Source organism: Thyridium curvatum, assembly GCF_004353045.1.
Source record: "Thyridium curvatum strain D216 chromosome Unknown NODE_69_length_225005_cov_99.022861, whole genome shotgun sequence".
NCBI lineage: Eukaryota > Fungi > Ascomycota > Sordariomycetes > Thyridiales > Thyridiaceae > Thyridium > Thyridium curvatum.
Genome location: NW_022156824.1, coordinates 74,166 through 101,931, shown reverse-complemented (window position 1 = coordinate 101,931; position 27,766 = coordinate 74,166). Strand labels below are relative to the sequence as shown.

The following is a 27,766-nucleotide window of genomic DNA, read 5'->3' as shown; positions in this document are numbered from 1 at the left end:
GGCCAGAAGCAGCTGGAGGCCGACCTGCAGGAGCGGTAGCGGCCGGCCGACTTTTGTAGCAGCTGCAGGGCCGGGCGCGCGATTGAGTCACCTCCACCTCCACCCTTGTAGAAACTTCTACCATACCATCGAATTTCACCAACCCCGCCACCATCTCGACGCCGACACCAGCGACGGTCCACCACGTCCACAACGACACCGACACCGACACCGACGTATCTCTCGGCAACACGCGAGAAACTCAACCACGGCAGCCCCCCTGCTTTCGACTGCTCGCTCGCGGCTCTTGAGGAGCTTGGCACCGAGAAGCTTCACCCCGCGCCGACTGCACTCGGCCTCTCCTGCATCGCTGCCCGCCATGGTCGAGGGTCAGTGGACGGGCCTGAAGGTCCGCCAGACCTTTTTCGACTTTTTCGAGAAGCACCAGCACAAGATTGGTATGTCGCCTGGGACGAGATCATCAACACATCGGGCCGTGAGAACTGACGTTTGCCTCCCCTGTGCGCAGTGCCGTCCTCGTCCGTCGTCCCGCACAATGACCCCACCCTGCTCTTCACGAACGCGGGCATGAACCAGTTCAAGCCCATCTTCCTCGGAACGATTCGCAAGAGTGATCCTCTATACGGGGTGAAGCGCGCTGCTGATTCGCAAAAGGTATCTTTTGTCTAGGGTATTGTCATGGCTTCGGAGAGTAAATTACTGACTTGGGCGCATAGTGCATTCGTGCTGGTGGCAAACACAACGTATGGATCTCTCCGACACTTGGAGATTGTATGTCTGGTGAAAGGTACAGACTGGCTCACATTGTACCATAGGACCTCGACGATGTCGGCAAGGACAGCTATCACCATGTGAGTTCTCCAGAGAGCAGGCGGTGCACGTGCAAGAGGCAATCACATGTCACTCTTGGCTAGTGTTGTAATTCGATATATGCCATACTGACAAGGAAACCAGACTTTTTTTGAGATGCTGGGTAACTGGTCCTTTGGCGACTACTTCAAGAAGGAGGCCGTTGAGATGGCGTGGACCCTCCTGACCAAGGTTTACGGCCTCGACCCCAAGCGACTCTACGTCACCTACTTCGAGGGTGATGCTAGCATGAATCTGGAGGCCGACCTCGAGGCCAAGGAGCTTTGGCGAGCAATCGGTGTACCGGACGACCACATCCTGCCTGGAAACATGAAGGACAACTTCTGGGAGATGGGTGATCAGGGCCCTTGCGGTCCCTGCAGCGAGATTCACTATGACAAGGTTGGCGGTCGCAATGCTGCCCACCTTGTCAACCAGGATGACCCTCTTGTGGTTGAGGTAAGTAGCTTTTCTGCTGTCCCTGCTGTGACTTTGTCTTGAGATCATTTCTGCAGAGGAATGTTCTCCCTGTTGCTATTCCGATAACTAACTTTTTTCTCCTCAGGTGTGGAACCTCGTTTTCATGCAAGTAAGTTTCGTGTTGATCAAACCCGGCCATTCTTCAAATGATACTAACAACCTCATTAGTTCGATCGTCAGGCAGACAAATCTCTCAAGTCGCTTCCTGCAAAGCACATCGACACGGGCATGGGCTTTGAGAGATTAGTCAGCGCTGTAGGTCTGCCCTACTCTATTTGACTAATATCATTTCACTGACAGCCACATAGCTTCAAGACAAGCAGTCCAACTATGCTACGGACATTTTCTCGCCCCTCTTCACGAGGATACAAGAGGTCACTGGTGCTCGCCCTTACACCGACAAGTACGGCAAGGATGATGCCGATGGCATCGACACTGCTTACCGTGTCATTGCCGATCACATTCGGCTGCTGAGTTTCTCGATTGCTGATGGTGCGGTGCCTAACAACGAAGGCCGAGGTTATGTCGTCCGCCGCGTTCTGCGACGTGGTGTCCGGTATGCCCGCAAGTACTTCAATGCCGAGATTGGAACCTTCTTTTCCAAGATCCTCCCGGCTCTCGTCGAGCAGATGGGCGAGCAGTTCCCCGAGCTCGCCAAGAAGCAGGTGGACATCAAGGAGATTCTCGACGAGGAAGAGGAGGCGTTCGAGCGGACTCTCGACCGAGGCGAGAAGCAATTTGAGAAGTATGCTGCCGTGGCTGCTAAGAGCAACAACGGCAAGCTGTCCGGATCAGATGTGTGGAGGTTATACGACACGTTTGGCTTCCCCGTGGACCTGACCAAGATTATGGCAGAAGAGCGCAATCTGACTATCGACGAGGCCGAAGTCGCAGTGGCTCAGGAGAAGGCTCGGGAGGCCAGCAAATCTGTCAAGGAGTCCGTGCAGACTTTTGCCAAGCTCAATGTCCACCAGATCTCCGAGCTCGAGAACGATTTGAAGGTCCCGCGACCCGACTCCGAGGCCAAATACATCAGGGGCGACTCTACTGGCAAGGTTCAGCTGATCTACACTGGCACCGAGTTTGTCAAGACCAGCAAGGACATCCCTCTCAAAACGCCTGTTGGTGTTCTTCTGGACAAGACGAACTTCTACGCCGAGTCAGGTGGTCAGGTCGCTGACACGGGCCGTCTCATCATTGACGACGTCGCCGAGTTCAAGGTTCTTGACTGCCAAGAGTTTGGAGGTTACATAGTCCACAACGGCTACTTTGAGTACGGCCAGTTGGCTGCTGGTGACGAGGTCATCTGTGAGTACGATGAGCTCAGGAGGCAGCCTATTCGCAACAACCACACGGGCACCCACGTTCTTAACCATTCCCTGCGGGAGGTGCTGGGCGACGACGTGAACCAGAAGGGCTCCCTGGTCGACCAGGACAAGCTCAGGTTCGACTTTTCCCACAAGGCGGCTGTGACCATCCCGGAGCTCAAGAAGATTGAGGACATGTCCAACGCTTACATCAAGCAAAATTGCAAGGTCTTCTACAAGGATGTCGAGCTCGAGCTCGCAAGGCAGATCGAGGGTGTCCGTGCGGTCTTCGGCGAGACCTACCCGGACCCTGTCCGAGTTGTGTCGATCGGTATCGAGGTCGACATGCTGCTGGAGAAGCCCAAGAACCATGAGTGGCGCAAGGTCTCTGTCGAGTTCTGCGGAGGCACTCACGTGGAACAGACCGGCCAGATCAAGGACCTCGTCATCGTGGAGGAGGGTGGTATCGCCAAGGGAATTCGTCGTATTGTCGCTTACACCGGCGAGGCTGCACACCAAGTGCAGCGCGAAGCCAACCTCTTCTCGGAGCGCCTCGATGCCCTTGACAAGCTGCCCTTTGGTCCGGAGAAGGAAGCCCTGATCAAGACGACCGCTCACGAGCTCAACCAGCTCACCATCTCGACGCTGACCAAGGAAGAGCTGCGCATCCGCTTCGCAAAGATCCAGAAGGATGTCGTCGACGAGCTGAAGAAGAGGCAAAAGGCCGAGCTCAAGGTCTCCGTGTCGACTGTCCAAGAGTTCTTCGCTAAGCCCGAGAACAAGGACGCCAACGTCTTTGTCGGCCGTCTGCCCGTCTCGGCCAACGCAAAGGCCATCTCCGAGGTCATTAACCATTACAAGTCCAAGGGCAAGGACAAGTCAGTATATGTCTTTGGTGGTAACCCCGACGAGGGCGTCGTCCATGGTGTCTACGTCGGAACTGTAAGTGCTTCCCGCTCAGAATTACGAATATCGAACTACGTTGCTAATGCATGGTACAGGACCTCGCGTCAAAGGGCATCACTGCCGAGGAGTGGACTGGTCGCGTTAGCGAGATCATCGGAGGCAAGGCTGGCGGCAAGGAGCCCTCCCGCCAGGGCGCGGGCACCAAGCCCGAGAAGCTGGAGGAGGGCTTGGCCGTCGCCGAGAAGTTCCTCGCGGACAAGCTCGCAGCACTCAAGATCTAGGAACAATTTTATTCCTATTGAACAGCATTTCTCTCACGACAGGGTCACGCTTTCCCTAGACGGGGGTTGGTTTCCAAAGGGTCTGTACTGGTGGATTTACGATGAATTGTGATCTTGGGGAAACATGGTAGCAAATGCAAGAGACCATTGGAGTGGTGTACTTCTAGATTTTGTTCAAGTCGCCCTTTATGAACTATTGATTTACTGGTACGAGGGTACCTAGGTATTTTGTTGCGACTCCACCGACCCAGCTCGCGCTGAGTTTCTTCTTGGTCAGCCTCTCTATCCAATTTGATCGTGTTATACACAGTCCAGGGTATCAAGTCCATGACCCCTTAGACAGTAGTCAGGACGCTGGCATTCTTGTACCAGCTGAGGAGCGGGTTCTCGCCGCTTCTGGTCTCGGTGTCCTCGACATAGGCCCAGCGGCGCATGAACTCCTCGTGCGAGGTCAGGCGGGTCAGCTTGCCGGTGATGGCGCGATAGACGGCCTCCATGATCTGGAAGTCGGTCGGGAACATGATGTCAAAGTAGCCCTGGTGCACCTTTTGTCATGGAATGTCAGTCCCCAAGATACGCGTCGGGGGGAGAAAGGGAAAAAAAAAAAGAAACCTTACCAGGGGCGTCGTCACGGGCACGGGCCGCCTCTCGAACCTGGTCTGGACGATGGGGGCGTTGAGCCCCTTGATGGCGTCGGGCAGGGAGTGGAAGTCGCTGGTCAGCAGGCGGTGCTGGGGGAAGTACTTGTCGAGCACGTAAAAGAACTGCATGAGGCGGGTGGGAATGTACTCTGGCGCGCTGAGGTTGGGCGCGAAGGGCCGGAGGGCCTGCAGGAGGCGGCCGGCGCGGCTCGTCGGGTAAGGGAGCGGGTAGCGGCCGCCCGTGGCGGCGTGGCGGACGCGGAAGAAGCGGGCGGCGACGGGGTCGAGCTGCGGCGTGTAGAACTCGTAGAAGTCGCCGGCGCCGTCGACGAGCACCGTGCCCTGCAGCGGCTGGCCCGTGGCCGCGTCGTAGCGGATGCAGTCGTGGGCGAAGTTGTCAAAGACCTCGAAGGCGAGGAAGAAGCAGGGGCTCGGCACGGGCTCGTCCCAGTCGAAGACGGAGCGGTTGACGATCTCGACCTTGGAGGCGTGGCCGCGCGAGGCGGCCTGCCCGCCGATAGTGGTGGTGGCGGCGTTGACCTGCTTGGTCTGCAGGCTGGCGAGGTTGGACGAGATCTCGATGACGCGGTACTTTGTGCGGGCGTAGACGTCGGGCTCGGCCTCGCGGATGTAGTCGAGGATGTTGAGCATGAGGGTGCCGCGGCCGGCGCCCATCTCGTAGATGATGAGGTCGTGGTAGGGATACGAGGTCAGCAGGTAGTTGGCGACGAGGTAGCGGGCGATGGCCTCGCCGTAGTGCGGGCGGAAGAGCTCGGTGGGCGTGTACCAGAGCTGGCGCGTGTCCGAGTGGCCCTCGTCGCGGTCGAGGCGGTCCTCGAAGTCGGTGTAGCGCGCGGCCAGGCGGTCCTGGAAGTCGACGTCGTCGCGCAGCGAGTTGAAGTCGAAGGGCTCGCCGGGGCTGAAGATGACGACCTGCTTGGAGAAGTAGCCGTAGTGCGGGTTGTACAGGCTGTCCTCGATGAAGTCCCGCATGAGCATCTTGACCTTCCTGGGCCGCTCGCGCCGCGTCCGCAGCTCCGTGGCCGTCACCATGGGGTACTTGTTGAACTCGTCCGACTTGTCCTGCGGGAAGATGTCCGTCCGCTGCTGCCAGTCGGTCTCGTTGGGCGCCAGGGCCTGGGCGCCTCTCGCCCGGGACGCATAGCTCCTCTGCTGTTGAGGGTGCTGCTGCTGCTGCTGGTGCTGCGTGCTGCGGGCGTGCTGGATCGAGGTCACGAGCCGGGCAAAGTTGCGCCTCGACTCGCAGGCAGGATGGCGGAGCAGCTGCCTGAAGACCCGATTAACTATGGGCGAGTCCATTGTGAACATCTGGAGGCGAGAGACGGTTCGGCTTCTCGAAAAGCGAGGGTCGACTCGACGTCCTGGGGCTTGGCGCACTGAAGACGAGGACGAGAGGTGATCGAGAGTGGAGAGAGAGTGTGTGTGAGATATGCGTTGCTGGATCCATCCAATGCAAAACCGTTCGGGCGGCGGGTAACGCTGGAGCAGATGGTGAGGCCCCGAGCCAATGGGGAGCTCGAGTCGATCCAGCTCTCGCCGTGCAGATCAGTTCAGGGACCGTGGGGCCCGGCCTAGGCCTTTTTCAGAGACTCGGCCATATGACATCAACCCGGTTCTTATACCAACTTTGAAAAGTTCACTGTTGTTGTTGCTTGGAAACTCATGATACGCCTTTTTCCTCATAATTTATACAAACAAGCAAAAGGGTGTCCCTCATTAAAACGTCGTTACTCAATTCTACCTACAGAGCACATCAGCACGGCCTCAATTGACCATGCGCTCATGAGACACACCGAGCCATGTCTCTAAGCGACCACCCCAAGGCCTACGGCACGGCCGCCGTGGCCGTGGCCTTTGTCGCCGGCGTGTGTGTGACGCTCGGCTTCAAGGACCTCTACCCGGACCTCCAGCGCCGCTACGAGCAAGGCTCCTCGCGCCGCGCAGCACCGGCGACAGCAGTGGCCCGCCGTCGCCAGAGCACCGCATCCACCGCCACCACCTCGTCGACGGCGCGCCGCCGCCGCTCCTCCTTCTTCTGGGCGCCCGTCCGCCTCGAGGACCACGAGTCGCCGCCCTCGTCCGTCCCGCCCGCCGCCGGCAGCGCCGCCGCGTCCTCGGCCGAGCCGCCGCCCATCGCGCACGGCATCGAGGCCACGATCGGCAACACCCCGCTCGTCGAGATCCGCTCCCTGTCGGCCGCGACGGGGCGCACCATCCTCGCCAAGGCCGAGTTCCTCAACGGCGCCGGCAACAGCCCCAAGGACCGCGTCGCCCTCAACCTCATCCGCGAGGCCGAGGCCGCGGGCCTGCTCGTCCCCGGCCGCGGGGACACCATCTACGAGGGCACGTCGGGCAGCACGGGCATCTCGCTGGCGACGCTCGCGCGCGCCATGGGCTACCGCGCCCACATCTGCATGTCGGACGACCAGTCCGTCGAGAAGGCGCAGCTGCTGCACCACCTCGGCGCCACCGTCGAGCGCGTGCCCGTCGCGCCCATCACCGACCCGGGCCACTTTGTCAACCGCGCGCGCAGCCGGGCGCGCGAGCACTGCGCCGCCGCCGACGCCGCCGCCGACAAGGCGACGGCCTCGCGCGGCTTCTTCGCCGACCAGTTCGAGAGCGCGGCCAACTACCGCGCGCACCAGGGCACGACGGGCCCGGAGATCCTGGCCCAGACGGGCGGCGAGATCGACGCCTTCGTCGCCGGCGCGGGCACGGGCGGCACCGTCACGGGCGTCGCAAAGTACCTCAAGGAGGACGCCGGCCTGCGGCGGTCGGTGCGCGTCGTCGTCGCCGACCCGCACGGCAGCGGCCTGTACAACAAGGTCAAGTACGGCGTCATGTACTCGCACACGGAGAAGGAGGGCACGCGGCGCCGCACCCAGGTCGACAGCGTCGTCGAGGGCATCGGCATGAACCGCCTGACGGCCGTCCTGGCCGAGGGCCTCGACCTGATCGACGACGCCGTCGCCGTCAGCGACGAGCAGGCCGAGCGCATGGGCCGCTGGCTCGTCGAGAAGGACGGCATCTTCGTCGGCAGCAGCAGCTGCGTCAACTGCGTCGCCGCCGTGGCCACGGCACTCACCCTGCCCGAGGGCAGCAGGGTCGTGACGGTGCTGTGCGACTCGGGCGCGAGGCACCTGAGCAAGTTCTGGAAGAATATTGCCGAGGCCGGGCTGGAGGAGCAAGAGGACGCCGACGAGGACCTCCTCAAGATCCTGGGGCTGGAAAAGAAGGATTAATAAGCCAACAGTAGATGCCAAGTTGGCTTTGCTGGTTCACTGAAGGTGTAGGGCCATCACTTCACCAAGCTACCGATACCAGGTCGCATAGTTTTTATCTGAATGGTCTCATTGTAATACCATCACGTAGATGGAGAGACTAATAAAAGGGCCGCTCTTCATGCTGGCCAACTGCGATATCTGTCGTCTAGTGTACAAGCAAAACTCTAGGAGCCCTTGGGTCCGTCCTCTCCCTCAAGAAAAAAAAAATCAAGATAAACCGGAATCTTCACCTTGAAAAAGAAAAAGGTATCTCTCTGAGCTCAGCAGGAGAAATCAAGCCTCCTTTCGCAACGCATATCTGCAGTAGGAGGAGAGAAAAATCAACGCAAGCTGCACAACCATGTGCGTGAATATGCTATGCCACCTGCCACCAACTCCGTGACGTTTTTCCATTCCCTAGTATCATGTTCTCAACAAGGTCGAGACTTCTTCTTTGCTCAACGCCGATGCCATGTGAAAGCTCGTGCCGAGACTAGAAATCGAAGAGAATTGCAAGAGGACTGGAGATAGTCCGAGAAATCCATAACGTCGTAAAAAAAATAAAAAAAAAAGGACAAAGACAAGAGAAACAACGACAAAGTCGAGAAGCTTGCCATAGGCTGGCAGGCAAGCCAGGAGGTTCCCCCGTTCAAGAGAACTGAGAAGAGAGTCAGCTGATGAATACTGAACCAGAGGGAAGAAGAGAATGAGGAAGAGGAAGAGAGGATAACTTACCTTCCAGCGGTTACCGCAGACGGTACACTCGCAGAAAGTGGTCATAGGCTCATCAGCGCTGCGAGTCTGCGCCTGGCTGTAGCTGACCTTCTTCTGCTTGCACTTGCCGCAGGTGAGGGCGTCGCTGATGGACTTCTCAGCCATGGGGACCTGCGCCTTCTTCATGTTCTCGGCCTCGTAGTCCTCCTCGAGCTTCTTCAGATCGGCCGACTTGAGCTCCTGCGAGTCCATGATGACGAAGCGCTCAGCAGAGATCTCGCCCGACATGATCTTCTGGCCCAGCTCGACGTTGTTCTTGTGCTTGAGGTTCTGGAAAAGAGACCTAAGCTTGATCTTGTAGCGTTTAGAATCGAGCTTGTACGCATCATAAGCGGCCTTCTCGATCTCGACAGCCTTAAGGACAATGTTCTCGACCGGCTCTTGGGAGCGGTAGGCGAGGCCGTTGTACATCAGACCGATGCAGTTGTTTCGGGCGGTGTCATTGGTGCGGTTGATGTTGGCGTTGTCATTTTCGAACTTGCGGAGCAGCGGGTCGCCGGTGAAGGGCGCAGACGAGCTGCTGGAAGGAGCAGGAGAGGCTCCCTGAGCGGTGGCGGACGAGCTGCGCTCCTTGACCATGGGCGAGCCGCCCGGGCCCTTCTGGCGCCTGGCCTTCTCAGCCTCGACGTGCTTCTTCCACTTGCCGACAATCTCGTTCGCAAGACGCTTGACGTCGCTGTTCGCATGGGAACGAAGCTTGCCGATGACGATTCCGGCCTTGGTAGACTGGTGTAAATTTTGTCAGTTTCATATTCACCTTTGTCGCAAGTCGATGAGCAAGAATGAGTGACCAAGCTACTGCGAGTTCAGCAGACCTGGGCTGTGAGACACATCGCAGAATCTGGCGAACACGCTGGTAGGACGGTTTCGGCCATACATGGGGCACATATGTGTCGCAGTGGGAGTGAAGAGTGTAGCTTACCCGGAGGAGGTCCTCGGAGGGAGGAGCAGCCCGCTTCAAGGGCTGCATGAGAGTGAGCATGGTCGAAGCCGGCTCGTTGCTCGAAGCGGCCTTGTTGATGACCTTGATGGTGTCGGCGAGTTCGCGGTCGCTCATCTTGTCGGCCATGGTTGCGGTTGAAGGTAAGGTCGCTTCGGGGTGATCTGAAGGTGAAAAAGGACTGAGGCGCAAAGTGATCCAGTAGTGACTAGCTGAGGGACTGCTGTCGAGAGCAAGAAAGACAGGCGGATCGCTGGGGTTTATGACAGAGAGAAGAGCCGAGAGGAGAGAGGAAATAGAGTCGCGGTGGTGGTCCAAGTGGTTGGTGGGCACGCAAGAGAAATGGGTGCGTGGTGGGAGGTGGACGGGAGAGAAAAGAAGAGTTGTAGCTGGATGGGTTGGAGGAAAGGTTCAGGCTCGGTGGATGAGGCTGATATGCGAAGCTGGAATCGCCTTTAAGTGGTGGCCAGCGGGGCACGTCGCAGGGGTCCGTGCTTCGCTTCTCCAGCAGTTGACGCTAGCGCAGGTGGGAGTCACTGCCTGGCCCGTGCCTGTCTTCCCTTTGTTCTACCGATCGACTTATTGAAGATGGTTGACGTGAAGTAGATGGAGAGCAGTTTCTGAAATGGGATGAAATGTTGTCACCTCCAAACCACCTATGCATTCTTATCAAACCATTGTGTGTCACTTGAAAAGACATGGACCGCAAACGGGAGGTGTGACATTAGAATGGGCGTTTCAATCGTCTCACAAGAAAGGATGCCAAAGGCGTATATAACAGATAAACTAGAAATATAGTGGTACAGGGAGCCTGGAACTATCCAAGTCCATGGGTCTATGGTCCTTATTACATTAACAACTTGTACATGGGTGTTATACAAAGCCTGCTCGCTTCACAAGCACAGCCAACTCACATAGTTTGCCAGCACCATCTGGTTACTTTTGAAGGGCTAGGTGGTACGTCTCCAGCTCCTTGTCTGTAATGGCACCAGGGCTCTTGGCAAACAGATCCTCTCCCTTCATACTCTTGGGGAAGGCGATCACATCCCGCACAGAGTTTGTGCCGCTGAGAACAGCAACTAGGCGGTCAAACCCAAGGGCAAAGCCAGCATGTGGAGGGCATCCCGCTCTCAGGGCCTCTAGCAGGTGAGAGAATTGAGCCACGCCTTCATCAGTCATCTGAAGAATGTCCCTCATGACAAACTCTTGTACTTTGGCGACATGGATACGCCTGCTACCACCACCAAGCTCAATACCGTTGACAACCAGATCGTAGTGGTCGGCCTTGGCTCGTAGCGGATCCGTGGCCAACAGCTCAAAGTCCTCAGCCGTTAGAGGGGCGGTGAAGGGGTGGTGAGTTGCAGAAAACCCAGCTTTGCCGCCTTGACCAGGGTCGACATCGTTGTTCGGAGTGAAAAGCGGGAAGCCCGTCACCCACAGGAAGTGGAAGTTGGGGTCGGCTTCGAGTAGTCCTGCTGCGAGAGCTTCCTGGTAGATCATGATCCTCAGAGCGCCGAGAGCGGTCGAGCCTCCTTGGAAGGGCTCGTCCTTCCGAGCCTGAATTAGAAGGATGTCGCCACTCTCAAAAGGACCCAGCTCGGCAAACTTTCCATCTTGGTTTGTGAGCTCTTCAACAGTGTCGTATCCCAGAGCAAACAGCCCATTCATCGGTTTGCTCGAGTCGTAGAACAAAATTGCAGGCGCGCCGTCAGGATTATCGGTAACAGAAGTCGGGAGGGACTTCCAAAGCTGGTCGATGAACTTGAAGCTTTCTCTTGGATCCCCATCCAAGCGGAATTTGCAAACTTCTACGACTGGATTTTCCAGGCCTGAAATCTTGCTTGTGAAGTCCCGCGAGACTATCGAGTCGATACGGTGAATCTGCTTGGTATAAGCTTGCTGCCGCATTATGTTTGGCTAAATCGAGATACTCACCTTCCCTGGAATACGAAGATCTGGCTTGTCAGATCCATACGATGACATGGCCTCCTGGTAGCTCATGTGGCGAAAGCTGGTCTCGGGAATGGCAGGGTAGTTCTCTAGGCCATCGAGCGTTTCAGTTGACTTCGACGTGGACTCCTGCTGTCGTAGCCACTGTTCGTTAGTCCAAGCCTGCTGAGCAACAGTAGTTTAGTCATCTTACCTCTTGTCGTTCTCGGTGAACGGGATACCATCCCTCTGGGCTGGCCTTCTTGACAAACTTGCCCGAGGTCTCTTTGTAGATGTGTTTGACTAGCGATTCGACGTAACGCATGACATCCCGCCCAGTCGCAAACGACATCTCAAGATCGAGCTGTGAGGGGTGATCAGTAGGAGCCAGCACATCAAGTCACACAAATAATAGAATGACCCACCTGAGTAAATTCCGGTTGCCTGTCTGCACGCAGGTCCTCATCGCGGAAGCAGCGTGCGAACTGATAGTAGCCGCCGATGCCACCCGACATGAGCACTTGCTTGTACTGCTGAGGGCTCTGTGGGAGTGCATAAGCTAGGCCGGGTCTCCTCGTGGGCACGATGAACTCCCGAGCTCCTTCCGGCGTAGACTTGAAGAGCACTGGCGTCTCGATCTCGGTGAAATTATGCTCCTCAAAAAAACTCTGGCCGGAACGTTTGACGTGATCCCGAAATTGCAGTCGTTTGCGCAAGTCCTGGCCGAACCTCATCTGAAGGTGTCTAGAGGAGGCCGGGAATTGCACGCCCTCGGAGATGATGATGTCTTTTGGGAAAGGGTTCAGGGCCTCGATGGACACTAGCTCGAGCTCCCAGCTGATGACATTGTCCGGGAACTTGCCACCATATGACTCCTCGGTGACGCCCTCTGTCTTGTTGACGATGGTGCCTGTAAGGGCGACTGGGCTCCAGGCAGGGATCTGCTTGAAGGCTTTGTGTGCCTGGTGGGCCGGTGAGTCGGCCTCGGACCACTTGGAGGTGACCTTGAAAGTTGGGCCCGAGTCCATGAGAATCTCGGTAAAGGAGAGCTTCGAGGACATGTGCTTTGGCTTTCTCAGAAAGCCATGCACTGTCACTGTCCTTCCCAGATCGAATTCATCCCGGGAGGAGCTCGGTGTGAAGTGGACTGTGAGCATGTGTAAGTGGGAAGGCCGATCGCCGACGAGTAGGGAGGTGCAGAGCCCGTACAGTGTTTCTTGTAGTCATCCCATCTCTCGGTAAAGTGACTTGGGGTGCTATAGGCTCTGCTGAGACGCTGAGTGCGGCCTTGAGATGCTGATGCTGACCATGATATACAGCTATTGCTTCTCAGGCACAGACAGGGCAGTGTCACGATCGGTCTGGCTGTGATGCGAGTGGTCTGCCGGGCCAGTGCCGCCCTCAGGAGTGCCATTGGTCACATCCAGTAGCTTTTCAGCTATGAGGAGCTCTGGAACGCTCAGTGTCGGTTTGACGTAGAATGTATGCGACTGTGTTGTCTCCGTCTTAAACTCATCAGGTGAGAAAATGGACGGAGCTCAATTCTGTATCGAGGTACCTACAAGGGTATCCAGACACTGGGAAGGACCCTGCAGCTGGCACTTCAGTCGTAACTACTTCCTCAGGAGCTCCTCCGTACAAGGTGCCAAACCGGACCCGCCTAAAATTTCCAGCCTGTAGCAAAGCTCGGTTCAGTTACGTTTCTGTGGGGCAGCAGCTCGACGTCCGAAAAAATATATCAAGGCGCATTTTCAATGGCGACAAAACCTTTCCCTTCTCTTTTCTCTTCATCCTTCCAATTCAAAACAATGTGAGTACCTACCTCGACGCCACGGCATGGCTCTACCGAACAAGCTGCTGACAGTTCTACCTAGATGATGAAAGCCAGCGTGTTTAATTTGATGCAGCTCCCTCTCTCCAGACCTTGCGAACTCTCCCCGTTTGGGGCTTAAGTGGTTCGTTTGGGACGGTGGGCTGGGATTATGAAATGAGCGTTCGACACACCGACCTTGTTTTATCATCGGACGCTATCAAGGCAACTCTGACCATTTTGATATCTGGAAGGCGAGCCATCAGGACTCCTTTTCCCCTTTATTTTCCGTTTCTTTCTTTTGGTCAGCATTGATCCCGCCCATGCACTTCTTTTCTCCAAGATTGGCCCTAGTCTGAAGACTACAGCAATGACTGTGCTGTTGGTCCGAAGGCACTCTGAGCCATAGAACCGTCTGCCCTTATTATTTTCTCCCAGCACCGTTTGGAACCATCTAGTTGTCTATACCTTATTCTAAATCCTTCCCTGCTTGACATATCGAGCAAATTCAGACTTCAAAATACCAAATGCTACAGGTAAACCCTTGTAACGAAAGAACGTTGTGCCATGTGGGAGTTGTTGTATGTAGGCACATGAGTTATGAGATGGACACGCAGTAGGAAATTGATAGCTAGCTGTAGCCTCGCTGCATTGCATCCTTGGAGCCACGCAGCATGAGGAACACGGCAAGTCTAGGTAGGTGATGTAGCGCATTCGTGAGATCTCGGGCTGTCCACGGGTGTGTGCAGTTCGAATTCGGGCTTACGGTAGTGGGTGCCCGACGGCGACGTCAGCGCGCCAGCCTCCACCAGGCACGCCCCAATTCTTTAACCAACGGGCCAGTGAGACAAGCCCGCCCAAGGGGAACGAACCCGTCGGCCAGCGGGCCTCACCACCCCCCGGCGGCCCATTCCCACCCAGCTGCTCACTCTTTCATACGTACTTGTACTTGTTCGCCCTCATCACTGTCGACAAGGGCAACGTCGCATTCATTACAACTTATCGACGCGGAAGCGCGCTTCGTGAGCCGTTCTTTGTGCTCCCCAGGCCGATTGCCAAAGCATTTTTTATTCCTCATCTTGTCATCTCGCATGCTCTCGTCCACCATGACCCCGCTGTGATGGCTGCAGCTCGACCCGTCACTCCCGTTCCTTGAAACAGCGCACCCAAACAAGCTGGCTGCCCGTCCGCGACCATCTGTCGCCTCGATCCCGACACAACCGCCACCCCGGCGCCGATCCTCTTTTGCCTGCCCACTAATCCGGGTGAAAGTACTTGGTCCGAGCAAACGGGCCTTTCTCAGCCTGACCTCTAGCCGCTCGCTCTGGCATTGGTCTGCCCTGACCAAGGTCACGCATCTCCAGAGCTTTGTTGACGACGACCTGAAGAGCGCCCATTCCTCCGGCAGCGCCTTCAGAGCGCTCGTAAACACCTCACCATGGCGAGCTCCTTCGAAAAGTCGGTCAAGGGCGCCACCAAGATCAAGGTCAGGATGGACGCCCCGGCAGCAAGGCTCCAGCCGTGATTGATGGAGCTGCCCTGCAGCGCCCAAGCATGCTAACGCCCTCCTTACTACAGGCTGCGCCGCCGAAGACCAAATACATCGAGCATATCCTCGTCGCGACTCATGCCGGCGAAGCAGGAGTCGCCGAAGTATTCCGAGCACTCCAGTATCGTCTAAGGGACTCAACTTGGACAGTGGTTTTCAAGAGCTTGATCACGGTGCACTTCATGATCAGAGAAGGGTCCCCAGATGTCACCCTATCATACTTAGCAAGGCATCGGAATGCCCTGGCGATAAGCATGTTCTCGGACGGTGGGTGTGTTCCTCTACATACGGCGAGATAGACTTGCTGATTGAGATCGCGCAGCACAAACGCAAGGACGGAACATCAGACACTACTCAAATTACTTATCCGAACGGGCGCGGGCATACCGAGACACAAAAATCGACTGGGTCAGGGGCAGGGAGACTCGCCTAGAGAAGTTGACAGTGGAAAAGGGACTGCTGCGCGAGACCGAGGCGGTTCAGTCGCAGCTGACTGCTCTCCTCAAGTGCGATGTGAGCGATTATCCCTGTTATGAAATCCATCTTCCAGAATCTGACAACACTGTAGGTCATGGACAACGATCCGGAAAACGAAATCACCATAACGGTCTTCAGGCTGTTGGTGCTTGACCTTCTGGCCCTGTTCCAAGCACTGAACCAGGCCATGATCAATATCTTGGGTAAGTAAACCTGTCGTAGACGATATCCTTGCTTTCTAACCAAACTTGAAGGACATTTCTTTGAGATGTCAAAGGTGGATGCGGAAAGAGCTATGAGTATCTATCGCAAGTTCACACAGCAGACGGATTTCGTCGTCCAATATCTGGGCGTTGCCCGGCAGTATGAACACCACACGAGGGTGGAGGTGCCCAAGCTCAAGCACGCACCGGTCAACCTAGGAAAGCAACTGCAAGAGTATCTTAGCGACCCAGACTTTGACATGCACCGGAGACAGTACCTTGCGGAATTGGATGCGAAGAAGTCCGGCAAAGGTGGTTCGTCGGGAGGCTCCAAGATGTTTCGCACCGCCAACGAGAGCAAAGCCTCGGCAAGCAAGTCAGCTTTCCCATCGGTCAACGGTTTACAATCAGATTCCAAGCCTGCAGCACAGCCTGCAAAGGGTCCGGACCCGGACCTAATTGACTTCTTCGATTCCATTGAGCAGAACCAGACTACCACCACTGTCCAGGCGAACCCACAGATGCAGATGAGCATGCAGACGGGCATGCCTGCCGGCATGACTCCGTGGGGAGCGACCAGTTCATTCCAGACCCAACCTACAGGTCAATTTCAGCAACAAAATGGCTTTGGGATGCAACCACAGCCGACGGGTTTCCAGGCCACCAACCCTTTCCAGCAGCAAACGATGGGTGCATTCAACCCACAGCAGCAGCAAGCGCCCCAGCCTATGCAACCAAACTTCACTGGCGCTGGGTTTGGAGGTTACACGCCACAACCGAGCTTCCAGCCCAATTCCTTGGCGCCGATTCCCCAGGACTCTGTCGCCTCTTTCCCGAGCGGCGGTCTTGCTGTGCCCGGCATGCAAATGGGACAGCAGAGTACCAACCCATTCAGGCAATCGATGCTCATGTCCCAGCCGACGGGCATGCAGCCCATGCAGACGGGATTCCAGGCTCCCATGTCTGGCACCAGCAGCCCCCCTCAGTCAACCAACCCTTTTGCCCGCTCGGCTCCTCAGGGGGCGCCGCAGAGTTTTGGCGCGCAGAACACGGGCTTCCAGACGCAGAGCCCGCCAGCCGCGGCGCCCTTGCAGCCCATGGCCACGGGCACGAACCCGTTCGCGAAGAACTTTGGCGGGTCCCAGCCGCAGCAGCGGCCGGCCACCAGCGCAGGCCCTCTGGCCCCGCAGCCGACCGGCAGCACGAATCCCTTCCGCCAGGGCGACTTCATGAACCACAGCACCGGCCTGGGCTGGCAGCACAACCAGATGCCGATGGGAGGAGGCCTGGACCAGCTGGAGACTATCCCCGTGTTCCCGAGGCCGGCACAGCAATCACCATGGCAGCAGTAAAAAGTATTCACAGGGAGGAGCAGAAAAAGATACCACACTTTTTTTTTCAGAATAGTACACGCATTGCTACAAACCTTCGCTTCTTTGTTTGTTTGTTCCATCTACCTCGATGTGTTATGTCTGAGAAATTGCGGGGGTTTCTCGTTCTTTTTTCGAAACTCCTTTTCTAAAGCGTGGCGTTGCTTGGTTTGCGAAGGTATACTCATTTTTATCTCTAGGTAGTATCGTGAGTGTCTGCTGAGAATGCACCGAACAGGACGGAGGGGATGGGTAACCAATGACAGACATAAGAGCAGCAGTAATAGAGGGATACCATCATTCCACACTCACAATGTTCTGTTTTCTTGAATTAAATCACTGTGAGAACTCGTATTATTATGTTCCATCTGCAAAGGATTATCTAAATGCACAAATATGGGTTGATCCCCGCCCAGGGGCCGTATTCCGAAGCAAACGCCAACGCTATGCACCATTTTTGAGCTGGACTGACTGAAAAGCAAATTCCCCCCCTCCCCTGACTGTCCTTAACCAAAGACATCGTCAACCTCCATGTTGATCGGCCGGCTTTCGCTGCCTGCGGCCATCGAAGCCCCCAGCGTGGCCACTGAGGCCGCCGTCGTCCCTTGGCCCGTCTCCTTGTCGTCCTCGATGAAGACGCCGAGGCCGGCAAAGGCGTCGAACATGGCCCGCGCGTAGTACTCCTTGACGCTGTACCCGCCCGACGTGTGGCTGTAGTGGTCGCGCGCCCGGTCGAGGAAGGGGTTCTTGTACCCGTCCTGCAGCACGTAGCGCGTGGGCGCCAGGTCCGTGCCGCCAAAGGGGTCGTACGGCCCGTCGGCACCGCCCCCGGCGCCGGCGCCGCCCTTCCTGCGGTTCTCCTTGAGGCCGCGGATCGACAGGCCGCCGCCGGCCGCGGCGCGCCGGAGGGCCGCCTCCTCGGCGGCCACGAGGCTCTCGCGGCGGTGCTGGCCGCGCTTCTTGAGCATGATGCGGCCGGCGGTGCCCTCGGGCGCCGCGGCCAGCGTGTCCAGGTCCTCCTCGCGCTCACGCTCCCTCGCCAGCCGGTCCTCCTCGTCCTGGCGGGCGGCCTCGAGCCGGCGCTGGCGGGCGGCCTCCTTCTCGGCGGCCAGGCGGCTGCGCGTGACCTCGTCGGCGCGCTCGCCCTTGCGGCGGTTGCGCTCGATCTCGGCGCGGTGCGTGGCCTCCCACTGCTTGAGCTCGGCCTCGGCGGCGGCGCGGCGCGGCTCGTCGCCGCGGCAGACGAGGTCCATGGTCAGCTGCTCGACGCGCTCGAGGTACTCGTTGTAGGCGTCGAGGCTCTCAAAGTCGTCCTCGACGCGGTTGAAGACGCGCGCGACGCGCTTGCGCACGTCGACCTCGCGCTCGACCTGCAGATCGCCGAAGAAGGCCTCGCGGAACTCCTTGCGGCGCAGCGTGCGCCCGCAGCCGGCGTAGGGGCACTGGTTCGGCGCCGCGAACAGCCGGTTCACGCAGTTGGAGCACATGGGGTGGTAGCAGGCCGGGCTGATGAGGAAGACCATGTCCTTGTTGAGGTAGCGCATCGTCTTGCACACGGGGCAGACGTCCATGTCGGAGCCGCCCAGCGTGGGCACCGCCGTGGCGCCCGCCGCCGCGGGCCGCGAGCCTATCGGTGCTGCCTTGCGAGACATTGTGCGCTGTTCGGGGGGGGGGGCGACGGGAGGAGGGCGTGGGTTATCGGAGAGGCTCTTTTTCTGTTACTTCATGAGTGGGACTGTGGGATGAGACGTAGGTACGTCTTTGTGGCAAGCTCCCGGTCGAAGGGATGCGTGTGGCTTCGTCGAAGCTGGTGACAGGTTCGAATGCTGGGGAGAGGGAGTAAGGTTGTCTGATGTAGCTGGAGGTGAGGTCAGAAACAAGGCTGCCAGGGAGCTAAATTGACACAGCTCAGTTATCGATTGGGCGCAGATAAAGATGGTGGGCAGCGGCCCCCACCAAAGCTCTTTTGTCAGCCTTCTCGTCCTTCGATCAACTTCCAGAGCTTGACTCTCAGCAGCGACCAACACACCACACCGCAAAATATGACCGACAAAGGTGAGTTCCCAAGATAAATTTGGGATGCTGCACTATTATTTGATTCACTCTCAAGCATAATCGCTCTTGCAAGCCTCCCTTCTACTCCCACCGAAACCGCCCTTGGACCCAACGCCATTTGCTACCCCGCCACTAACACATGTCTTCGCTACCAGAACCAACGCCTGCAGAGGAGGCCGCCGCCGCCGCCAAGGAGAAGGCAGAGCAGGAGGCCCTTCCCTACAAGTGGTCCCAGACCATCGGTGACCTTGATATCAGCATCTCGATTCCCGGCAACCTCAAGGCACGGGATCTGATTGTCGACATCAAGAAGCAGAAACTACTGGCACGTGTCAAGGGCCAGGAGCCGTTCATCGATGTAAGGGAAAATGAATTGGCTCTACAGCTGTTTCAATTATGAAGAAAAGTGTCCCAGCCACTAACACTTCTCAAGGGCGATCTTCCCCACGCGGTCCGTGTCGACGAGTCGACCTGGACGCTGACCTCTGCCTCCGATGGCACCAAGCTGCTCGAGATCCACCTCGACAAGGTCAACAAGATGGAGTGGTGGCCTCACGTCGTGACCAGCGCACCCAAGATCGACGTCACCAAGATCACCCCAGAGTCTTCCAAGCTCTCAGACCTGGACGGTGAAACCCGGGGCATGGTCGAGAAGATGATGTTTGATCAGCGGCAGAAGGAGCAAGGGCTGCCCACGTCGGACGAGCAAAAGAAGGCAGACATTCTCAAGAAGTTCCAGGAGCAGCACCCGGAGATGGACTTTAGCAAGGCCAAAATCAATTGATATCCGTCCCTGTACGGCGCGATGCTATGTAGATTAGGGGAAACAGCGGTCATTCGTCGCCCTAAATCCAAAATCCAAAATGAAGTCATGATATTATCCGTCCGTCCCTGCATCAAACCAATCGATACACAAGGCGGCAGGAGAAGTAGGAAATGTGAGGGGTGAAACGAATCGCCTAGACCACGGGAAACTCTAAAGAGCTTTTAGTCATGGCGTCAGAGGGCCCATCAATTTGATATTGGAATCGCTAGTAATGTGGAAGCAGATTGCAAGCTGCAGCACATCAATTGTCAGATAGTAAGCGTTCCGTCTGCTGGTACCAAGCTAGGAAATCTTGTGTATAGGGTCCCAGTCCTGCTCGGGCTGGGATGGAAAGGAGAAGAGGTTGTAGCCCTACCTGAGGCGTACTGGCGTCAACGAGAGACTACAGGGTATTGGCATCATCAAATGGAAACGAGCACACTCCAATGCTATGACTCCGGTCGCTTTGGTGGCACAGCTTTGCAGTATTGATTGGCTGATTAACCTGGTGATCGCTTAGGTCTAGTGTAAACAGTTGATCGATACGGATCGATCTACTGCTTGGACAGACGAGCGGCCTTGAACCTGCTCACCCGCTTTGGCTCTTCGTCCTCTTCCACAGGAACAGTTGGTGACTTGTCCTCTTTCATGAAGCCTCCTTGGCTATGAATGAGGCGGTTCCTTTTCCGATGGTACTCAACAGCTGCCTCCTGGTGGAGCAGAGCGGCATCCATCTCGTCTGGTTCTCTTGGCTTCGTTGTCTCTCTCTCCAGGACAGAATCCGCGATGGTTTGGCCCTCCGGTCCGGACGGTGCAATCCTCTGGTCGATGTCCTGGTCCAGAAATCGCACGGGTGCCTCCTCTGGGCCCTTGGGGGTTGATGTCGTTCCTTCCTGGGTCGATACGCTGGTATCTTTGTTGTCAGTTCGGCTTGACTTGAACCTCGAGGGTTTCCTTGAAGTATTTTGCGTGGGTGCTGCAGCTGGCTTGGTCCGCTCAACAATGTCGCTCAAGGGTTCAACTAACGGTTTAACCGGCTCTGTCTGTTGACGTTTTGGTCGTTCTGGCAGAGTTGCTATACCATTGGGGGCGATGTCAAGGCTCTGTGCAAACTGAACCGATTTCTTCTCGGTCGTATCAGGTGTCTTGCCTTCAGGTTTAAGGCTAGACTGCTGGATTTCAGGCTCTTTTGCTGCATCAGGAGACACAATAGAGATCCGTCCAACACCTTCGTCAGGCACGCTACCCCGCGTGAATGTTGACTTGACACCCAACTTCTCCTGCAACTCTAACATCCGCTCGCGATAGTCGGCATCCACATGGAAATTGGATCTTCCATAAGCGTCTTCATCCTCTTCTTCGTCGGTATAGTCGAAGTCTATATCATCATCCTCGTCGTCGGTGCCGTCTTCCAGGGAAAGCTCGGCCACGACGGGACCAATCTCGGACATGCTGTACTCAAGCATTTCCTGGCGCAGAGCAGCGTCCTCTGCCGATTCGCCCTCGGGGATAATGGCAGAGGATGACTTCTGATCTTCTTGCTCCTTTGCGGTCCGCATGATCTGTGTCAGTCGCTGGGCTGCTCGTGATTGAGGCGGTGTACCGTTGTTCTCATCATCATCGTGGCCCAATTTGGTATCTTCTGCAAATGAGACACCTTTCTTCTTTCTTGGTGAAGAAACTTGGCTTGGTTCAGAGGTGTCCTCTCTTGCGTCCTCTCGAGAGGTGGGTGCAGTCTGTTGAGCCGTGTCGTCTTCCTTAACTCGATCCTCTTCATTTTCATCAGACGCACGTTCCGACCCCGGCTCCTTGTTGAGATCCGGCAAGTCCTTGATGCCAGCCTTTTTCAGAGCCTCCAATATCTGCGGTTGTATGTCGCCCGGGGTCTGCACACGGTAGGAGACGACATTATCGTCGTCGTCCAGCTGCTCCACAATGTCCATGACCTGCTCGCCATCTTCGTGTGTGTAGTCGGGTTGCGTAAGCACAGTCGCGGCGGCGAGTTTGTTCTCGGCCGCCTCGAGCTGCTTCTCGAGCGTTTCCACATTTTTCGTAGAATAGTCGATCCGCCTTGACAGGACATTGACGATCTGCTCAGCAGGCTTCACATCGACCCGACCAAAGATCTCGTCGACTTCCTTCTTGGTAACCACCTGGCCATCAAAGTCCCTGCGTATTCTTGCGAGGTCTGCACGCTCCACAGGCTTTGGGAGCGACGACACCTCCTCTTTCAGAGCTTCATACTCTAGGTTCCAGAGCTGCCACTGCTGCAGGGATTGCCTGAGCTTCTCGACGTTTTGCTCTAGCAATTTCCGGTGTCGCTCTAGGTCCAGGAAGCTGTCCTTGACTGAAGTCATGTTGTCGGTGTGCTGTCGCTGTTGGCGCGACAAAGTTGGTGCGTTGGAAAGCGGAAGAAAAAAAAAAAAGATGTCTGCAGGTGGAGGCAGGAGAAGGGTGCTGGGCGGGTGACTACTTGCACGAAGTGAAGCGGGGCGCTGTTAGGTACTTGTAGTTGCTTGGGCCCTGCCTGGATCATTCAGTCGATTCAATCTCAACCTCCCAAACAATGTGAATAAGCGATTATTCATCTGTGTATGTCTACATGAAAGACTATATGCCCTCCATGATCTATAGAGCTAGAGTCAACCGCTCCGATATTCTTCGAGAAACTCTAGCACGATTCCCTACTCAACCACCCGGCACTCATCCCCGACAGAGGACATACGCGGCAAAGCAGGCCCTTGTCATATCTTGGGCTTGAGAATGACGAACAATGCCTCGCCTTGCGCTAGTTTGTTGGAGTCCTTGTCCCATATGGCAGACTCCATGAACAACTTGCGACCTTCGAATTTCTGTAACCTTCCAGTGACTAGGATGACACCCGGAGTTATCACTGGCTGGAGGAATTTGGTGTTGAGAAAGGCCGTCATCTGGTCCTTGTCTGGGACACCGCCCAACTTTCTATTGACCTGGCCAAGAAGGCCCATGATCTCGTCGAGGATGGCAATGACAATGCCGCCGTGGGAGGTGTTTGGAAACCCGTTGATCCCCTCCTCTAATCGGAGGAAAGCCTTGACTTCGTCAACACGCTCTCCCGGTTTCGACGGCCGTTCGTAGAACATCAGGAACGCGGGGATGGTTCTTTCCGTGCTCAATGTTGTTGCAAAGAGTTCGTCTTCTGTCGAAGGCTTGCGAACTCTGCATATGGGTGTCTCCACGACGACCTTGGGATCCTGCAAGTGCTCATTACACCATGGAATACTCTTGAAGTACTCATAGTTTGAGTCTCCCGGTGGTGGTCTGTTTACTTCCATTTTAGACTTGAACCATGAGCTGGCGTGCTTGATGGCTTGTGGTCGAGGTGAACTGAAGCCTCGCCTGGCGATTCTTGAGACGGCACTGATGTTTCGAGATATGCGAACGCTCATAGAATGTAGAGCAGAGTGTCGATGCAATGAGCGCTGTTGTTGGAAATGCAGTATGCGATGCAGTCGATAATCTATAGAGGATCCCTTCTTAGCCAAGATATTTGTATGATTCACTCTACCCCAGATATTGGCACGGGTTGAGAAGAGAAACAAGCCCGAGGCGGCGACGGCGACGGCGGCGGCGGCATCCATCGGGACTCCATGATGGGGCAGCCTTGCGTGCCTCGGCAAAGGTCCAGGCACTAAAATCAGGGGTCTTACTGGAATAAGCATCGCGTTGATTGGCAGCTGGAGCCCCCGAGTTTAGCAGCTCGCCAAAACGCTAGCCTCACTGCACACCGTGACATTTCTTAATTACTTGTAGACGTGGACGCGTTGCAGCAAGAACACCTTGGCGGCCGCAGTTTCATCGCACTTCCGCCCTCTCAGCCCGACTTCGAGAGAGAGCCACCTGACGCTCTGTCTGGCTGTGCCATTCATTCACCAAGAACCCCTCACGGATCATGCGCTGACTTTGTACTCTAACATATCTTATTCGGCCATAATGGGCCCCCTTTCTTTCCTAAAGAGTGTCTATGACATAGACAACCTCGACACTCGCTTCACCACCCCTTCCTCGGTTCCCTACAAGACAGTCGTCGAGTCGCGAGACACTCTGACGGGCAAGAGAGCCGTCAAGCCAGATCCGAAAGCACAGCCGCCCAAATGGAGGACCCCGGAGTTCTTCCTCTACTACATTGTGTTCTTGATCCTGGTCCCGTGGATGTTCTGGATCGCATATGATGTATCAAGGCGTATGCGACCCTGGTCTTTGTCTACCATGTAGCTCTTGTTCCTGACAGTTGTGGTAGCCTCCGATCCTCGTTATTCAAAATTCGAACAATACCTCTCTCCGGGGTGGATTCCAGGACGAAAGATTGTAAGACTTCTCTAAACCTCCCCTCCGCCGGGATTACCTGAAAGAGGCTCACGTTTGGCGCAGGACGTTTCCGATGCCCAATACCATAGCTTTCGATCCAATCTCCCTTATATGGCCATCCTCCTTCTTGCGCATCCCTTTTGCCGGAAGGTCTGGAACGCTGTATATCCTACGCCCCAGCATAGCGGAAAGGAGGTCAAGCCCGAACATGCCGAAGCACGATTGAACCAGCGGGTCTCCTTTGACTATGCTTTTGCCTTCGTCTACCTTGTCGCCCTTCACGGCTTCTCCGCCCTCAAAGTCCTTGCGATCCTCTATACCAATTATCAGCTTGCGACCGGATTGCCGCGGAAGTATGTGCCGGTTGCGACCTGGGTGTTCAACATTGGCATCCTGTTCGCAAATGAGCTCTGTGAGGGATACCACTACAAAAGCATTGCCCTCCTCATTTCCGCACCCGACTCGCCGTTGGTGCAGTGGGGTTCATGGCTTGACAGCTGGGGCGGTCTCATGGCCAGATGGGAGGTGCTTTTCAACTTGACGGTTCTGAGGCTGATCAGCTTCAATCTGGACTATTGCTGGGGCCAAGACGGAAGAGGCTCAAGTCCCGTTGAGGTATAAGATACTCGCTCCCCGTCCATGCGCAAGAGACAAAGCTAATATTCCAAAGAAGAAACAACTGGATCCCGCCAACCTCTCTGAGCGGGATCGCGTGACGATCCCTGCAGAGACTAGGGACTTTTCCTTCCGGAACTACATGGCCTATGCTGTGTATGCACCACTGTACTTGACCGGGCCGATCATGACCTTCAATGACTACATGTGGCAATGCCGCTACAAGGCCGCGAGCATCGAGACCCCGCGCACCGTTCGCTATGCCGTGCGCTTCGCCCTATGCTTGCTGGCCATGGAGCTTGTGTTGCACTACGACTATGTGGGCGCCATATCCAAAGCCGGCCCGGACTGGTCGTCGTATACGGCCGCGCAGCTGTCCCTCCTCTCTTTCTTCAACCTGCACCTCATCTGGCTCAAGCTGCTCATCCCCTGGCGGCTCTTCCGCCTCTGGTCTCTGATCGACGGCATCGACCCGCCGGAGAACATGCTGCGCTGCGTCAGCAACAACTACAGCACCCTCGCCTTCTGGCGCGCGTGGCACCGCTCCTACAACAAGTGGCTCATCCGGTACATCTACGTGCCGCTCGGCGGCGCCAACTTCCGCAGCTGGCGCAGCGGCGCGCGCTCCGTCGTGACCTACCTGCTCGTCTTCACGTTCGTGGCCCTGTGGCACGACATCCAGCTGCGCCTGCTCATCTGGGGCTGGCTCGTCGTCTTCTTCTTCCTGCCCGAGGTGCTGGCGGGCTTCGCGTTCCCGCGGCGCAAGTGGGAGTCGCGGCCGACGGCGTACCGCATGCTGTGCTGCGTCGGCGCCGTGGGCAACGTGCTCATGATGATCAGCGCCAACCTGATCGGGTTCGCCGTGGGGCTGGACGGCATGCAGAGCATCATCAAGGGCATCTTTCATGACTTCTCCGGGCTCATCTTCCTGGCTACGGCTTGCGGCGCGCTGTTCGTCGGCGTGCAGGTCATGTTTGAGATTCGCGAGGAGGAGCTGAGGAAGGGCATCCGGCTCAAGTGCTGAGCGGTGTCTCTTTGGTGTACGATATATATATCTCTATATGTGTGTGTAAACAAAACACTTCTTTGATGGCTGGCACGGAGCGAAGGCATTAGCATTCTGTGAGGATATAATGAGTACATGGAACGATTTTCTCCCAATGCAGAGCGTCGTCCCATTTCTAGACCAGAAAGATTGAGTAGTGGTACGCAATCTCACGTCGGAAATCAGGGGTATATAAATCTTGTCAATGTTCTAGCACCAGGATCGCAAACATCCAATGCCCAACATCAAAAGCACCATTCGAAACTCCAACGCTCAGGAGAAAAACCTTAACATCTCTCTCCCACAAGCCCTGCACCTCAGCGCGAGGATTCCTGCACGGCCTTTCCCCTTTCGGACCACGACTCCTGGTGGTGGCCCGTCATCTCGACGTCCTCGTCGTCGCGCCGCCGCCACTCGGCCTTGGGCGACATCTTGCCGCGCATGCCCAGCTTGTCCTCGGTCGCCCACCTGCGCAGCCAGATGGCGGCCCAGGCGAGCGCGAACACGACGGCGCAGCCGACGGCGATGCCGAACACGTAGGCGGCGACGAGGCCGCCGTTCCTGCGCGGGTCGAGGAAGGAGTAGGTGTAGAAGCCCTTGGTGGCGCGCGTGACGTACGCGAGCGCGAGGTACAGCGCCAGCCCGACGACGAGCCAGAGCAGGTGCAGCCAGGGCGGCGGGGCCGTGCGCGGGACGAGGATCTCGAAGAGCGCGAAGCCGGCGTTGAGGGCGTGCTCCGACACGTTGCTGAAGAGGTCGAAGGGCGCGGCCAGGGCGCCCGGGCGGAAGAGCACGCCCCAGTAGACGACGGTGACGATGAAGGGGTAGACGACGACCGAGGTGTAGTAGGCCGAGTGCAGGGCCTGGAGGGCGCGCGGCAGGCGGTCGAGCAGCGCGCGGCCCGTGGCGGCGTAGGTCAGGGTGTGGGCGGCGGCGGCGGCGAAGTAGAAGGCGAGGCCCCAGTAGGTCAGGACGGTGAAGTAGGAGAAGGTGTTTGCCGCCGCGGCGCAGCCCCCGCGGCGCTCGTGGGTGCAGTAGAAGCCGATGTTGTAGAGCAGGACGACGAACTGGAAGATGGACTAGGTAGGTTTTCGAGAGAGGTGGTGAGCAAAAGCGATGCCCCTCCCCCCCTCCCCCCGAGGTGTATGCGAGCAGCAGTGTGAAGAGGCAGAGGGCCAAACTTACGAAGAGGGCGCGGCAGAGACCGAGCACGTAGGGCGGCAGGATCCAGGATGTCTCGAATCTGTTGGTCGGATCCCACCTGTCCTTGCCCAAGGCGAAGACGCGGGCCATGATGCGGGCGGCCGAGCGAAGAGTCTCAAGAGACAAGCCCGAAAGAAGGTGAATAAATTACGGAGCAGAGCACGCAACACGGTCCTGTTTGTTAAGAAAGGGAAAAAAAAAAGGAGCGGGGACTGGTGTTGAGAGTCAGTCGACCCGCGAGATGGAGAGCAGATTACTAGGGTATATTATGCGCGCATCCAAGTACGAAGTGTGGTTTTGTGATTTGCGTAGCTCTGCGATGGTTAACACGGCCACCCCTGTTCTTAATTTTCCATTTCTGGAGCTTATGAAGCCCAGGCCTGCCTGGACACTTTGTTGCCTACGTCAATGTACAGGAATATCTGTGGCTTGAAATGCGAACAAAAGGAAAAGCCCGATTTGTGTGGTTGGGTAGTTGTTGTTTGGAAGAATGGGCAGAAAGTCCGGAGTAGTCCAGCGGAGTTTGATCAGTTGGCGCCTCCCAGCCAGCCCAGCTTCACACGAGTACCGCGTGGCTGAGAGCTAAACTGGACGAGAAGCAATTCCCATTCCAACCACGAGTAAGACACGGCACAGCCCAGCCAAGCCGGCGGATCTGGTCACCGAACTCCCACTGCAAGATGGTGATCAGCGCCTTTTGTGTGAAACCAGTCTGACATTTAAGCTCTTTGAGGCGGAGGATCGACCGCGCATCACTAAGAGCAAGAGGTCGATGGGCAGGAAGAGTTGAAGCTATCTAAACTGATCGCCTGGAAAGGGAGTGGCCAAGACTTATCGTCGCCTGGGCTTCGCTTGTCCCCTCGGCGGTGATGTTGTCTTCTTAGGTCTCTGAATCC

The 27,766-nt window shown here is 56.7% G+C and overlaps 12 protein-coding genes across 12 annotated transcripts; 5 read left to right on the top strand and 7 right to left on the bottom strand.

Annotated features, from left to right (window-relative positions):
* Positions 1-358: 358 nt before the first annotated feature.
* On the top strand, positions 359-3,823 carry E0L32_009492 (uncharacterized protein; the record flags this gene model as incomplete). Its single annotated transcript, XM_031144463.1, has 9 exons — positions 359-437; positions 509-654; positions 717-743; positions 816-851; positions 955-1,308; positions 1,415-1,438; positions 1,498-1,584; positions 1,638-3,578; positions 3,638-3,823. The coding sequence occupies 9 exons, from the start codon at positions 359-361 to the stop codon at positions 3,821-3,823; spliced, it is 2,880 nt and encodes a 959-aa protein (XP_030991011.1).
* A 335-nt stretch (positions 3,824-4,158) lies between these two features.
* On the bottom strand, positions 4,159-5,784 carry E0L32_009491 (uncharacterized protein; the record flags this gene model as incomplete). Its single annotated transcript, XM_031144462.1, has 2 exons — positions 4,159-4,368; positions 4,441-5,784. 2 exons carry the CDS (start codon positions 5,782-5,784, stop codon positions 4,159-4,161), a joined length of 1,554 nt encoding a protein of 517 aa, XP_030991010.1.
* A 500-nt stretch (positions 5,785-6,284) lies between these two features.
* Positions 6,285-7,727, top strand: E0L32_009490 (uncharacterized protein; the record flags this gene model as incomplete). The annotated part of the gene is made up of 1 exon (XM_031144461.1): positions 6,285-7,727. One exon carries the CDS (start codon positions 6,285-6,287, stop codon positions 7,725-7,727), a length of 1,443 nt encoding a protein of 480 aa, XP_030991009.1.
* A 670-nt stretch (positions 7,728-8,397) lies between these two features.
* E0L32_009489 (uncharacterized protein) lies at positions 8,398-9,591 on the bottom strand (the record flags this gene model as incomplete). The annotated part of the gene is made up of 3 exons (XM_031144460.1): positions 8,398-8,406; positions 8,484-9,248; positions 9,445-9,591. The coding sequence occupies 3 exons, from the start codon at positions 9,589-9,591 to the stop codon at positions 8,398-8,400; spliced, it is 921 nt and encodes a 306-aa protein (XP_030991008.1).
* Positions 9,592-10,398: 807 nt separating this feature from the next.
* E0L32_009488 (uncharacterized protein) lies at positions 10,399-12,548 on the bottom strand (the record flags this gene model as incomplete). The annotated part of the gene is made up of 4 exons (XM_031144459.1): positions 10,399-11,343; positions 11,398-11,556; positions 11,606-11,755; positions 11,817-12,548. The coding sequence occupies 4 exons, from the start codon at positions 12,546-12,548 to the stop codon at positions 10,399-10,401; spliced, it is 1,986 nt and encodes a 661-aa protein (XP_030991007.1).
* Positions 12,549-14,639: 2,091 nt separating this feature from the next.
* On the top strand, positions 14,640-16,782 carry E0L32_009487 (uncharacterized protein; the record flags this gene model as incomplete). Its single annotated transcript, XM_031144458.1, has 5 exons — positions 14,640-14,687; positions 14,780-15,017; positions 15,073-15,263; positions 15,319-15,430; positions 15,482-16,782. 5 exons carry the CDS (start codon positions 14,640-14,642, stop codon positions 16,780-16,782), a joined length of 1,890 nt encoding a protein of 629 aa, XP_030991006.1.
* A 524-nt stretch (positions 16,783-17,306) lies between these two features.
* On the bottom strand, positions 17,307-18,452 carry E0L32_009486 (uncharacterized protein; the record flags this gene model as incomplete). The annotated part of the gene is made up of 1 exon (XM_031144457.1): positions 17,307-18,452. The coding sequence occupies one exon, from the start codon at positions 18,450-18,452 to the stop codon at positions 17,307-17,309; it is 1,146 nt and encodes a 381-aa protein (XP_030991005.1).
* A 542-nt stretch (positions 18,453-18,994) lies between these two features.
* Positions 18,995-19,639, top strand: E0L32_009485 (uncharacterized protein; the record flags this gene model as incomplete). Its single annotated transcript, XM_031144456.1, has 2 exons — positions 18,995-19,213; positions 19,289-19,639. The coding sequence occupies 2 exons, from the start codon at positions 18,995-18,997 to the stop codon at positions 19,637-19,639; spliced, it is 570 nt and encodes a 189-aa protein (XP_030991004.1).
* A 575-nt stretch (positions 19,640-20,214) lies between these two features.
* E0L32_009484 (uncharacterized protein) lies at positions 20,215-22,017 on the bottom strand (the record flags this gene model as incomplete). The annotated part of the gene is made up of 1 exon (XM_031144454.1): positions 20,215-22,017. One exon carries the CDS (start codon positions 22,015-22,017, stop codon positions 20,215-20,217), a length of 1,803 nt encoding a protein of 600 aa, XP_030991003.1.
* Positions 22,018-22,404: 387 nt separating this feature from the next.
* E0L32_009483 (uncharacterized protein) lies at positions 22,405-23,280 on the bottom strand (the record flags this gene model as incomplete). The annotated part of the gene is made up of 1 exon (XM_031144453.1): positions 22,405-23,280. One exon carries the CDS (start codon positions 23,278-23,280, stop codon positions 22,405-22,407), a length of 876 nt encoding a protein of 291 aa, XP_030991002.1.
* Positions 23,281-23,632: 352 nt separating this feature from the next.
* E0L32_009482 (uncharacterized protein) lies at positions 23,633-25,646 on the top strand (the record flags this gene model as incomplete). Its single annotated transcript, XM_031144452.1, has 4 exons — positions 23,633-23,882; positions 23,940-24,007; positions 24,071-24,622; positions 24,678-25,646. The coding sequence occupies 4 exons, from the start codon at positions 23,633-23,635 to the stop codon at positions 25,644-25,646; spliced, it is 1,839 nt and encodes a 612-aa protein (XP_030991001.1).
* Positions 25,647-25,984: 338 nt separating this feature from the next.
* E0L32_009481 (uncharacterized protein) lies at positions 25,985-26,960 on the bottom strand (the record flags this gene model as incomplete). Its single annotated transcript, XM_031144451.1, has 2 exons — positions 25,985-26,734; positions 26,853-26,960. The coding sequence occupies 2 exons, from the start codon at positions 26,958-26,960 to the stop codon at positions 25,985-25,987; spliced, it is 858 nt and encodes a 285-aa protein (XP_030991000.1).
* Between the last annotated feature and the right edge of the window lie 806 nt (positions 26,961-27,766).